The following is a 12,822-nucleotide window of genomic DNA, read 5'->3' on the forward strand; positions in this document are numbered from 1 at the left end:
ACCTGTACGCCTATAGGCTGTTCTTGGTGCGGTGTCCTCAATTCACATTTACTAAAGGAATGTTTTTTAACATAGCACGCCTTAATTCACATTTAATAAAGGAATGTTTTTTAACATAGCACACCTTAATTCAATAGATTCTAGTGCCATGAGGGTTTTCTCATTGTCATTTGTATGCAAAATTTTTAAATTATTTTGAATATCAGACAAGGTATGGTTGGTCTCTTTCAGATGTTGGTAAATGTTCGAATGAGGGTTTATTATATGTTCCTTAAAACCTTTATGGAAGCTCCTAGATGTTTTGCCAATATATTGGAAATCTCAGTGAAATGGCACATACTCCTGATTTATTATATAAATTACTATCTGAAACTACATTATTGGAAAATAATTTTGTGGAAAGGTTGTTATTGGTTTTAAAACCCGTTCTATAATAATTATAAAGTATCTAAGTAAGTATCATAATTATTATGCTTTGTGAAAGCTTTGCCCATCCTATCACTAAATCTGCTGAAGTAGGTGAGACCAACATATCTCCCTTCATTATTGGTTTTTTTAGGTTTATTACTCACATCCCACTTATTAATAGTATAACACTAAGTAGCGTGCCGTCAGAAGTCACACAACTTATTAACATAAAGGTTAGAATCAATCTCTGCATTAAAAAAAAAACAAATTGAGGCAACAACCTGTCCCCCCTCTAAAAAAGAAAATTGGATTGAACTTTATTAAGAATCGTCCAAGGTAATGCTGAAGTCAAAATACTTTCAACAACAAAAAAATCTATCTAAGGGGGATAAATTTTCATATTTTGCAACTATCATTTAATTTTTTTTTTTCTCGTACCAATGACCTCTCTTAAGGGTGATTTGATGAAAATAGTTTCCTTCAAACAGGATTCAGAATTCAATATTGAGATACTGAAATGATCTTGAAAATGACTACTGATGATGATACTTAGTATCATATGGTTTGGTATCTTTTTAGCATCATTGTAAAATTGCAAAATTTCCTTACCTGCTTCTCTTCACAGTCCTTAATTAGATCTTCTAAGTTCCTGTTTATTCTTGCGTTAGTTTCATTCGATTGTTCCAGGCGTTGTCGAATTCTACCTACTTCTTCATTCAAGGCTTCTTTTTTTCTTTGAAGCAATGATAGCTGATTGCTGAGATCACTTCTCTCCCTGATCACTCCATTGAGTTCAAGTTCAACCTGGATGAAAAAGAAGGTATTTATTGTGTAGTTTCATCAAATGAGCGCGGGCATAATCAGTTATATCATTGACAGAAAATTGAAACCGACAAAACGTAAGTCGGATGAGCAATACAGGGTTTCCTAGAGCACCCGTACCAGGCCTTCTTCTCAGTTGATTTATGTCGAATGAAGTCGGGAAGCGCGGGGTTGAACAGGGAATTGACCCCAAGGAATCTGAATTTCGTGGTCTCGAAACATCCCCTCCAGCCTCCCTTGGGAAGTAAAGGGGGGGGGGGTCACGATTCTAAAAGTCGGGTTTTTCGATCGAATTTCGATTCAATTTCATGAGAATTGAAATTTCCGAAAAATTTCACGTGAAATTGACCCCTACAAATCCAAAATTAGACCACTTTACGCCCAAAAATGATCCCTTAAAGAGGGAGACAGCGGCCCCCTCCATAATTTCCCTTTGTTCAAAAATTGACGCAGATTAACTGGTCGATTACCTGAGAGACCATCTTTTTCCAGAGAATCTGAGTCAATTTTGGAGCAAAGGGAAATTATGGAGGGGGCCGCTGTCCCCCTCTTTAAGGAGTCATTTTTGGGCGTAAATTGGTCCGATTTTGGAAAATTTTGGTCGGATTCTCCGGAAAAAGATGGTTTCCTAGGTAATCAAGCCCAAGAAATCCGCTTTTAATGGTCCCGAAGTCCCCCTAGCCTCCTTAAGGGGGGGGGGGAGTAAATGGAGAAGGCAAAATTTCAAAAGTCGGGGAATATTGTGCCCCTCATTTTACCCCCCTCCTCCCCCCCTCAAGGAGGCTAGGGGGACTTCGTGACCATAAAAATCGGATTCCTTGGGGTCGATTACCTGGGAACCCATCAGTTTCCGGATAATCTGCGTCAATTTTTGAAAAAACGGAAATTATGGAGGGGGCCACTGTCCCCCTCTTTAAGGGATCATTTTTGGGCGTAAAGTGGTCCAATTTTGGATTGGAAGGGGTCGATTTCACGTGAAAATTTTTCGGGAATTTCAATTCTCATGAAATTGAATCGAAATTCGATCGAAAAACCCGACTTTTAGGATCCTGACCCCCCCCCCCCCTTTACTTCCCAAGGGAGGCTGGGGGGAAGGAGGTTTCGAGACCACGAAATTCAGATTCCTTGGGGTCAATTCCCTGTTCAACCCCGTGCTTCCCGACTTCGTTCGACATAAATCAACTGAGAAAAAGGCCTGGTAAGGGTGCTATGGGACACACTGTGCTCTAGTATAAGGATTACGTTTTATCCTAGAGCATTGCTCATACAAGAATTTCATGGAATGTTCTAATTGAATTAGAAACATTGAAAATTAGTCTCGATTATTGAATGCAGAATCATTTCTCAAAAGTCATACTTACATGCGAGATCACATATTTCATATTTGTGATTCAATCATTATTTTAAGCAATAAAAACTCGAAAAAGAAATTTTGTCTACGTTATCCTCACGATGTGAATAGAGTCATGCTACAGTGACAGTGATCAGAAAAACTAAATCGCTCAAGAATGGCAAAAAAGTTTATTTTTTATTTTTTTCCAGTGCACTTAAATGAATTCTTCCGAAAAAGACTTTGACATACCCTGATGAAGTTGCAGAGGTACACCTTATCATAGAAAAACAAATAGCTTCACTATGAGAAGAGCCATGGCAATCTTTTTAATAGAACAGTTGTTTCAATGACCTTGAACAATCTTGGTTAACCATGTCATTATTGTTTGTTATGAATCTCAGTTAACCATTCTCAGAGGCGGACTGATCTTTATAATCTTTGCTCGACTCAGGTTGGTTAACCCAGCAAAATGAATCTGAGAAGTGAAGTTGCTTATACTGTCAGTACATTTTACAAAAGATATCTATGGAAGCGTTGATTGCAATTAGAAAAGTTTTATTTTTCGTGCATCTCGCGAATATTTGGCGGAAAATCTGAAAAGATTACAGAGAGTATCGCCGTCGGTCTAGCTTTTCAAGGTCATTTGTAGGCCTGTTGTGGATTCTTCCTTGTGATGCTTCTTATAGCGCAGCTAGTTATTACTCACCCCCTATAATTTTTTCCTATTACGGACTGCTGGGACATAAATAGGTAACAATAGTCTGTTTTAAAGAGAACCAAATTCTGAAGAGAGGAAGAGCACTTTGCAATAATATAAACAGATTTAAATGCATGTAAGTTCCGTATTTAAAAAAAATGAAATTAAACCATGTTCAAATAAAAAAAATACACCCCTGGTAAAATATTTGTATTTAAAATCGATTTTTGTTTTTAGTATTGTTTTAAGGTTGATTTTCCTTAATGAACAAATGAAAACGGCTCCTGATGAATGTTGTGGAATCAGTGATTTAAAATGGCAAAAAGAATAACAGTTGTTTGAGCATTATCATCCACTTGTTGTTTGAGTTTATCTGTTCTACTCCTTTCAAACTTACGAAGATAATTAATCCAAACAGAGTTCTGAATTAAATCCGAGTTCAGCATTATTTCAACTTACTTTGTCTTTTTCTATTTCCAAAAACTTGCATTTTTCGTGGAGAGATGTTTTTTCGGACTCCAAGTCTAATTTTGTTTGCTCTGCAGACAGAAGTTCTTTACGCAAGGAGCTAAGATCATTGTTGGAATCAGACAATTGAGACTGTAATGCTCCATTATCTTCCTCTAACTGGGAAACACGAGTTAAAAAATAATGCAGGATTACAAGAAATTACAAAATACATTTTTCAATCAAATAAGTGTGCTGATGAAAAGGAGACGGGATGTAAAAGAGGATTTGGACAGTTAAAACTGTCAATGTCTTTTTTTTAATTACTTGGGGCAAATTGCGTAGAAGCAATTGCAATTTAAATGAAACTTTAAACCTGATGTAGTTTAATTAATCTGCACAGCTGTGGCTTTGCAAAAAGGTCTGGGGAAATACCAAACATTGTGTGTTTAAAAAATCAGATTTTCAACAGAAGATGAATACCTAGACAATAATAAATTGGATTACATTTTGCAATAAAGAATCACTATTTCTGGCCCATTTTAGAAACAACATACATGCCACTGGTTTTCCTATGCACATATGTGCTTTTACGGAGGAGCCAGAGATAAAGGTTCCTTATTGCAAAATATAATCCAATTGTGTGCCATTTCTATCTTTAGCAGATCAAGTAGATTACATTTTCAAATAAGGAGCCACTATCTCTGGTTCTTCCATAAAAGCACATATTTGCATAGGGAAATCAATGGCATATTTGTTGTTGCTAAACTGAGCCAAAAATAGTGGTTTCTTATTGCTAAATGTAATCCAAGTGAGGTAAATTAATGAACTACCGCGTTTCCTCTAAAAGATGTTTTACAGAGGTGGCGGCTGTCACTCATGATAATGAATTGTTTAACAGGCTAATAACTGGAAACTCTGAAGCAAAGTTTGAGGTAATTTGGTGCTTACCATTTTGATTTTCTCAATCAGCCTCTGTTTATCGTTTTCAAGAGTCGTGATTACAAGTTCTAGTTTTGAGTAGGATTCGTGGACATCAGTTCGTTCTAACAAAACTCGCTCCAGTTCTAATTCTACTTCACCTGTAGGGAAGAGGAATGGTTGTAGTAAAAAAGCACTCAGAATTTATCAAAGACTAAAATAGTAACCAACAATTTATAGATCTGGGTACCTACATCTGGTTGCTGCTATTTCCGCATACAGTGTAAGAATTAAGATCACTGAAAAAACTGCAATCTTGCTTTTAAGTTGCTTTTGCATATACTTCTGAAAATCTTAAAATCAGTCTAAAGCATCCATACTAGACTATACGCTTCTACTGCTTCTCTATAACTAGAGGTTTTTAATGGTAAGTTATATTAATGGAAAGAGATCTCTAGTTTTAACAGGCTGCTGATTTAAAATTGTTTCCAAACCTTTCTCTTCCTGAAGTCACAGGGAAACTAGATAGAAGCTATCACCAAAAAAAAAAAAAAACGAACCTTTGCTTTTTTCTGCTTGTGCAAATAATGTTTCTGCTTCTGCTTTATGTTGTTCTAATAATTCAGAAGACAACTGTAATTTACTAAGTTCCTCTCGAGCCATTATGAGTTCTTCTCGCGCCTGACTTCCCCTTTCTTCTTCTTGTCTTAAACTCAATTCTCTGAAAATATAAAAGAGATATCACTTTTCTTTAAATCGAAATAGTACTGTATTCTAATTTTTTCTCCATCTTTTCATCACAGATTTTGATCAAATAGAAATATGAAAAATCTTATTTTTTTTTATTGATTTTTATGTAAATTACACAAAGTTGAAAACACTTGATCCCTTGATTCTTGATCCCTTAATCAATATACCTATCTCAGACAATATTTATGATTGATATAAACTTTGAAGGATTCCACTACATTCCACCTTTTATTCAAGTCTGGATGGGTTGTCAGATTGTGAGATAAATGTGAATATTTTACATGAATTTGAACTGGGAAAAGTTCTGAAAAAGTAACTTATCAGGCAACTGTAGAGTCTGGGAGGAACAACAAGCTGCCTTCCTGAGAAAACCTATGATTTAGCCGGAAACGTCATTAAAACAAATTCGTTCCGTTTAAAGCATCAAATGTATTCTAGGGAAAGCTATTCTAAAATAATAATTGTGAATGGACACAGATTCTGTAAGGAAAAAATGAAAGGAAGAGGAAATAAAATGGGGATATAGTTACTTATGCAATCAGAGAGTATAATAATACAATAAGTCTTACATAATGATCCAAGGAAAGGAATTTTCAAACTAGTCTTCTGCAAATGAATAGGGGTTTGATTGAGAGTGTTTATCATAGTTAACAAACCTGTGAGCCAATTCTTTTGTTAGACGATCCACTTCAGTTTGTAGATAATTTTTTTCATCCTCTAAACTATCAGTTACTTTTTGGAGCCTAGAATTTGCTTTTTGTACTTTCTCGTAGTCAGCATTCAATGCTTCTAACTAGAAAATGATGATGATAATAATAATAAGTAATAAGATAGTAATTATAAGTACCTTTATAGTACCTTTGGTAGTTAACATCCAAGCTGCCTATGCAGAGAAGATAAATAAATACATGCCACTGGCTGATGAGATTAAATGTCTGTGGAAGTTGAATAAGGTAATAATTGTGCCTATTGTTATTGGAGCCGCAGGATCAGTTCCTAAAAAGCTGTTCAATAACCTGCAAAAGCTCAGTCCTAGGAAGGAGCTGTATCAACAACTGCAAAAGGCAGCATTGTTAGGAAGCTGCAGAATTGTCCGCGGAGTCGTTAGTAATGACTTCCACCACTAGAATGACTATAGATCTTGCAGCCATTTTAAACCAAAGATATTTAACGTTTGACTTTTTACATTTTAATAAATTCATTTTAGAATTGTTGAGATTTCTGAATTTTTAGCTTTCGAACAATTTTTTAAATTGTTAGTTTTTTAATGAGTTGGTTGTAGGGAGACTCAAGTTTTACTCTCCTTTGAAACGGCAGGAGAAGTCGGGAGAGCCGGCCTCGGGCTGTGGACGTTAACAGAGTAATAATAACAATAATAATAATACAAAAAAACTTGTAAAAACATTAATCGACATTTTACACATCATAATGGATTGTCACTAGGAGAAGATCTTGTTTCTTTTTTCTAAAAATTAGGGAGTATTTGTAAAATCTTCACACTAGACATCATACTTTAATTTTGAATGAGAAAGTCTTGGATCAATTTAGAAGAGAAATTAAGAGATTATTTGTATGTGTCCCTCAGATGGACCGAGTTTAACAAGAATATACACCAGGTCGCACCAAGGAAGAGAGGTTTGAAGCGTCAGTGAGACTCAATATTAATGACGAAATTTAACAACTATTTTTCCATTCACAATATCTGTTCTCAACTATGAAGTTTTGACAGGAAACAAACCGATTTTTAAAACCATGTAGTCCCAACTCATTTTTCCCTAAAATGCTATTTCAAGCGCTTCTATTTGACTCAGTCCAAATACTTTCGCATATTGAAATTTTCAGTTTTAAATTAGCACTAATTATATGACAGTAAAAGCAAGAAAATATATACCTTGATTACAATGTTTGCTTTTTGCTCCTGCTTCACTTTTATAAGCAAGTTGTACAAGGCACTCTTGTATGAAATTTTCCGAGAGTATTCTTGAGTGAGAAAAAAAATTCATGCAAGTCTATGACATCACAATCAAGATACACTCTTCTGTAGTTTCACCATTAATATGCAACTTGCGCGTATACCTAATGACTTTACTGTAATTTGGGATATTATGATGCTTATATTGACTGGCAAAGTTGAAATTCATCAAAGGTTCCTTAAAAACTGTGAATATGTAACAAAGCGAAAGAAAGCTACCATTGCATTTAATTCCATCCTATTCTTATCCAGGGCGGTTTTCTCCGTCCGGGCGGAATCAAGTGATTTGCATAGCATCTCTTTCTCATGGTTCAATTGGGCATTATTAGCCCGAGCTTGATCAAGTCTTGTTGTAAGTTCAGAAATCCGGTTCTTCAATTGCTGAGTTGCTTCTTCACTGCTTTCTGCGGCTCGTTTGGTTGACGATAACTGTTCTTGTTGACTATCCAATTTCACCTGGAAATTATTTAAGCTTGCTATGAATATTGTTAACATAGTCAAACACCGAAGTAGAGATTCCTAAAATTTAGTTGCCTTCAAGGTGGGCTGTAAGCCTTGATTCCAACTCAGCATTTGTCATGCATTCTTGTTAAGATAATGATGATTGAGGCATCTAATATTCCGAATTTTCTGACGGGACTGAAGGAAAAATGTATGCGCCTGATCAATGGTTTTCGTGATGGGAGAAAAGTTTTTGGCCTAAAGAATGATGTACTTAAGGTATTCTATTGGAATTAAAGAAAAGCTTTCTTGTTTCGCAGAAAAAATTGAGAAAAAACACTCAATACTACACCTTATTTTTAAAAATTGTTTGAATAGGCCAACTATAAAAGTCGGAAAAGATTTCTTGAGCCGACATTAGAGGTTCTGCAGGCTCTGGAATTTTTTTACTGTTTCCTATGAGTAGGTGGATTTACAGAAAGTTGAGTTTTCCATGGACCCTATTAATTTATAGAAGAAAAAGTTTTGATGTTGACAAGATTGTCAGCCTCTAGTGGTGTAGGGGTTATAGCACTCTTTCCATGATCAGGAGATCTCAGGTTCAATTCCTGAATTTAATGGTCTCAAACAATGATTGCCAGAGAATAGTTGCATGGTAGGGACTAAAGGCAGATATGGCTCTAACTGAAAAAGCGGACAACTATCTCCTGTGGAATGCCTGAGTTAGCTAAGAATAAGAAAATATATCTCGTAAGATCTACCATTCAGCAATTTTTTTCTGATCTCGGATACGACTGATTCTATTCAAACAGTGGGACAAGTAAAGATAAGTAAAATATCATAGACACAAATTGAGAGAAAGTTAAATTTACTTTAAGTTCGTGAAGTTGAAGCTGGTATTTGTGGAGAAGTGCTTGCACAGCAGAAATTGTGCTTTCAGCAAAAGCAGGCGAATTTGGCGTTCGTACGGCTCCCACTCCCCTCTTAGGCGACCTAAAAGAATGAACACAAAATAAACAAAAACTTGTTTTAGACTATATTGCTAATCGGTTAGTTGCATTGATTACAGATTCGCATTTTCGTGGTCGCAAATGATTGGGTAGGAAAAAATATTAAAATCTGTCTGAACACCAAGTTTTTACATTCAATAATAATGGAAATATTGTCATTCGAAAAATACGATGGATGACATTATCCACCGCAGAGGTGCATACAATGGTTTCTTCCACTTTGCTGTCATCCATCAGTGATGCACTTGTTTGCATTGATCGTTTCTTCTGCTTTACTGGTAAAAACAAAGTGTAAGAAACCAAGATATGCACTTCAACCATTACTAAATTTTACAATATTATAATACTGCACATATAGCACAATACTGTGCGTACAGCACAAATACTAAAATTTCAGATAGAGTGTACGAACCGTTTTTGAGGTATGGAGGGGTGAAGTCCCCGATTTTCACTCATTCCTGCAGGTCTAATTCTATCTACTTTAATATCGAGTTCCAAATTCCGACTGTGACATGCTATCGTATTTACCTAGATACCTATCAAAGCCCGGTTTGCGGTGATTCCCAAGTAGCAATGATCGCTATAAATAGCGATTTTATCGGTTGACTATCGCGATTTTATCGGTTGACTATCGCGATTTTATCGGTGGCAATTTATCGCAATATCATCGAATAAAAAATTGCGATTTAAGGCGATTAAATCGCTATGCGTATCGCTATGCGTATCGCTATGCGTATCGCTATGCGTATCGCTATGCGTATCGCTATGCGTATCGCTATGCGTAATAAAATCGCGGTCAATTTTCGTCGATAAAATTGAGATTAAATTGCCATATGTCGCGATTTTTGTTGCGATAATATCGCTTTAAATTGCCAAGCGATAAAATCGAGATTTTATCGCAAAAAGATCGAGGATAATTGCTCAGATGTTGAAAATGCTACTTGGGTTAGGTATTTCAGTTATTTCTAGTGTATTCCTCTTTATCTTTTACTAACCTTCACCTGGCTTTTCCAAGGGGGACGGGAGGCTCTGTATAAGTAGGGTGTGTCATCGGTCAACTGGAGAACGGTTACAGATATTGACTTACAGTTTGGACCGAACTTCCTAGAAAAAAAGGAGGTATATTTTTGGTGAAGGCTGTCATCTTAAAAACAGCGAACTATTTTTGCATACTAGTGTCAAATTCGTTGCGTTCGTGAAAATATACGCCAGATTTCATTCAAATCGGCCGGTCAGCAACCAAGATATCAATTTTCCACCATATGATATTGAACCGGGCAACTTATTAAAATCGGTGATGGATGGCAACCTGCCATCAACGCGAGAAATTGTCTTTTTTATATTCTTTCTAACACGGTGTCAAGGGGTTCCCATTCAAAATTCTAAAATTCCCCCAGCCCCCCACCCCTCAGGGCAGGAGGGGGGGAGGTTCATGATCCCTCACCAAAAATGTATCTACTTTTATTCAAGGAAGTTCAGTTCAAACTGATGCACTGTGGACCAGAGGTGCCGGTTGCACGAGAATAATTGATATCTCGGCTAAATCCGGACGAAAATCATTCAGTTTTGGTTTTTCGGGGGTTTTTTGGGTCGCTGAACTCGAATTTGATATCAGATTTGTTCAAAAAGTACAAGAAAAGTATGTTATGAGGATTTTAGCTCGTCCAGTGACGATTCCTCTTTTCGAACAATTGCACTGGGATTAGAAACTATTTTAACGCTGGAGAAACTTTCAAAAACAAAATTGAGAACTTGAAAGTGACCTAGATGACCGTATATACCGTATGGGGGACTGTACTGTTACAGGTTTAGCAATCCTGCGGACTCCAGCTGGTAGCCCCTGCCTCAAAGGGGGTGGGAAGACATGGCTCTTTAGCTGTGGTGAAAGCAACCTGTCTAGGAGAGGCAACTCCGAAATCGAACACTGGCCCTCCAGGTTGGGGGTTGGGGCATCGGGCTGACTCCCCGATCCTCGGAAAAAATATACAATGTCAAAAAACCTAACCAAACAGCCTCGGTAACCATGGAAAAAGCGGACTCTTCGACTCAAACTAAGGAAAAGGACACTGAATTTTGGAATGTCCGAGGGATATCGACGGATTGACGATCAGTAAAATTTATGGTAAGATATTGAAAGCTAAAATCGAAGAAGAATGGATTCATCATGAGGCAGAGGAGCAAGCGGGTTTCAGGGCTGGCAGATCAACCGTCGACCATCAATTCTGCATCACCCCGATTATTGAGAAGAAGATGGCGGTTGGTCAAGAATTGCACTTTGGTGTTCGTGGATTTGCAAAAAGCGTATGATAGCGTGCCTTTAGTGAAACTGTGGGGGGCCTTGGAAAAATCTGATTTTACACCAAGGACTAATTAATGCAATTAAGCTTTTTTATCAAGGGACTTTCGCAAGAATTAAATGCCAAGGCGCCTTGTTGAAGGGTTTTTATGTAACAAAGGGGCTATAAAGCAAGGGTGTTGCCTCTCCCCCACCTTGTTTAAAATATACTTGGAACATGTACTGCGTGAATGGAAGAAAAAATGTTCCGGAATGGGTGTCCCTCTGAATGATGAAGAAACTCTTTACACGTTATGCTTTGCTGATGACCAAGTAATTATCGCCCAAGATCAGGATGATGCTGAGTACATGACTCGAAAGTTGGAGGCTAAGTATCGGAAATGGGGCCTCGAGATGAATGTCAGCAAAACCGCGAAGTTGACCATTGGCGGGAATCAGCAAAGTATAGAATTAGAAGATGGGCAGCAAATTGGAAGCTGCGATATTTACAAATATTTAGGAGTGTTTCTAACCCAGGATGGAAGATTGGACCAGGCCATCAAGAAGAGGAATATGCAGGGTAGGAGGGCAATCGCTATGTTAAATGGAGTCCTTTGGGACCAAAGGATCTCCAAAGAGAACAAAAGAAGGATCTACGACGCGATTGTCAAGAGCATAGTAACTTACGGGTGTGAAGTATGGCCGATGAAACAGCGGACCCGGGAGGTTTTAGAGGCAACAGAGATGGACTCCTGGCGTAGATCCGCTGGTGTTTCCAGAAAGGATCGCGTCAGGAATGAGACGGTACGGGAGATCATGGATGCCAAGCAGACCATCGTGCATGACATTATGACAAAACAACTCATTTAGAATGGTCAAGTCCAGAGAATGGCAGAAGACACGTTGCCGAAGAAGGTCCTTGATTGGGTTCCGCCTGGGAGAAGACGCAGAGGGCGCCCAATGAAAGGTTGGAGGGAGGGGATTGAGGCGGAAATGTCAAGGTGCTCAATGCCCCAAGATTTGTGGTTTGAAAGAGAGCAGTGGAGGTTAGGAGTCGTCGAGCGCGAGGGAGTGCTGTAAAGCGACTTATATGTATGTATCTGAAGTAGCAGAAAGAACTTTTTTTATAGATCATTACAGTTTATCAGAAATTATTTTTACTTTTTTCCATCCCTCAGAAAAAAATTAAAAGGCTGCGTTACGGGTGTGACCGATTTCGGAAGTGAGTTTTGCCTCAGTGAGTGTAAAGTGGAAACTCAGCGAATTTTATGAATGTACAAATCTTATTAAATTATATAATGAAGCCAAGGGTTTTTGCTTCAACTGCAGATGACCTGTTTTCAATTATCTTTTTTCTTTCCTTGAAAAATGGGAAAGTTTGCGTTAGGGGTGTGACAAATTGCCTCTCTGAGGTCCATCATTTCTGAGACAGTTTAAAAGTAGAAACAATTACTTTTCTTCTAATACTCTTATTGTATGTAATCCTAAGCAGTACGTCAATCAGAAATTTGACGCATTTTAATGTAGAACATGCCAAAACTACATTTTTCTACAGGGTGGCCCAGACCTACCGTCCCAAGGCTTTTCTTCGGGTAACCCAGGTCGCACGAAGTCCAGGACCGCAGAATTGAATAGGGAATCGACCCTAAGGAATCAGAACTTCCCGGTCCCAGACTCCCTCCGGCTCCCCTTGGGGGGCACGTACTTCAAAAGTCAAGGTTTAAGTCAACATTTGAAGTTATTTAA

The 12,822-nt window shown here is 37.6% G+C and overlaps 1 protein-coding gene across 9 annotated transcripts in view; it reads right to left on the reverse strand.

The window, feature by feature from the left end:
• Root (ciliary rootlet coiled-coil, rootletin) overlaps positions 1-12,822 on the reverse strand; it is a 348,852-nt gene that overhangs the window by 91,653 nt on the left and 244,377 nt on the right. For all 9 annotated transcript variants that reach the window (XM_072305010.1, XM_072305017.1, XM_072304988.1 and 6 more), the window contains 7 exons: positions 8,664-8,784; positions 7,570-7,806; positions 6,035-6,171; positions 5,189-5,349; positions 4,659-4,789; positions 3,720-3,887; positions 1,018-1,212 (listed from right to left, as the gene is read on the reverse strand). In XM_072305010.1, the coding sequence (XP_072161111.1) occupies positions 1,018-1,212; positions 3,720-3,887; positions 4,659-4,789; positions 5,189-5,349; positions 6,035-6,171; positions 7,570-7,806; positions 8,664-8,784 (1,150 nt within the window). The remainder of the gene's footprint in view (positions 1-1,017; positions 1,213-3,719; positions 3,888-4,658; positions 4,790-5,188; positions 5,350-6,034; positions 6,172-7,569; positions 7,807-8,663; positions 8,785-12,822) is intronic.

The sequence above is a fragment of the Bemisia tabaci genome, chromosome 1 (assembly GCF_918797505.1).
Source record: "Bemisia tabaci chromosome 1, PGI_BMITA_v3".
NCBI lineage: Eukaryota > Metazoa > Arthropoda > Insecta > Hemiptera > Aleyrodidae > Bemisia > Bemisia tabaci.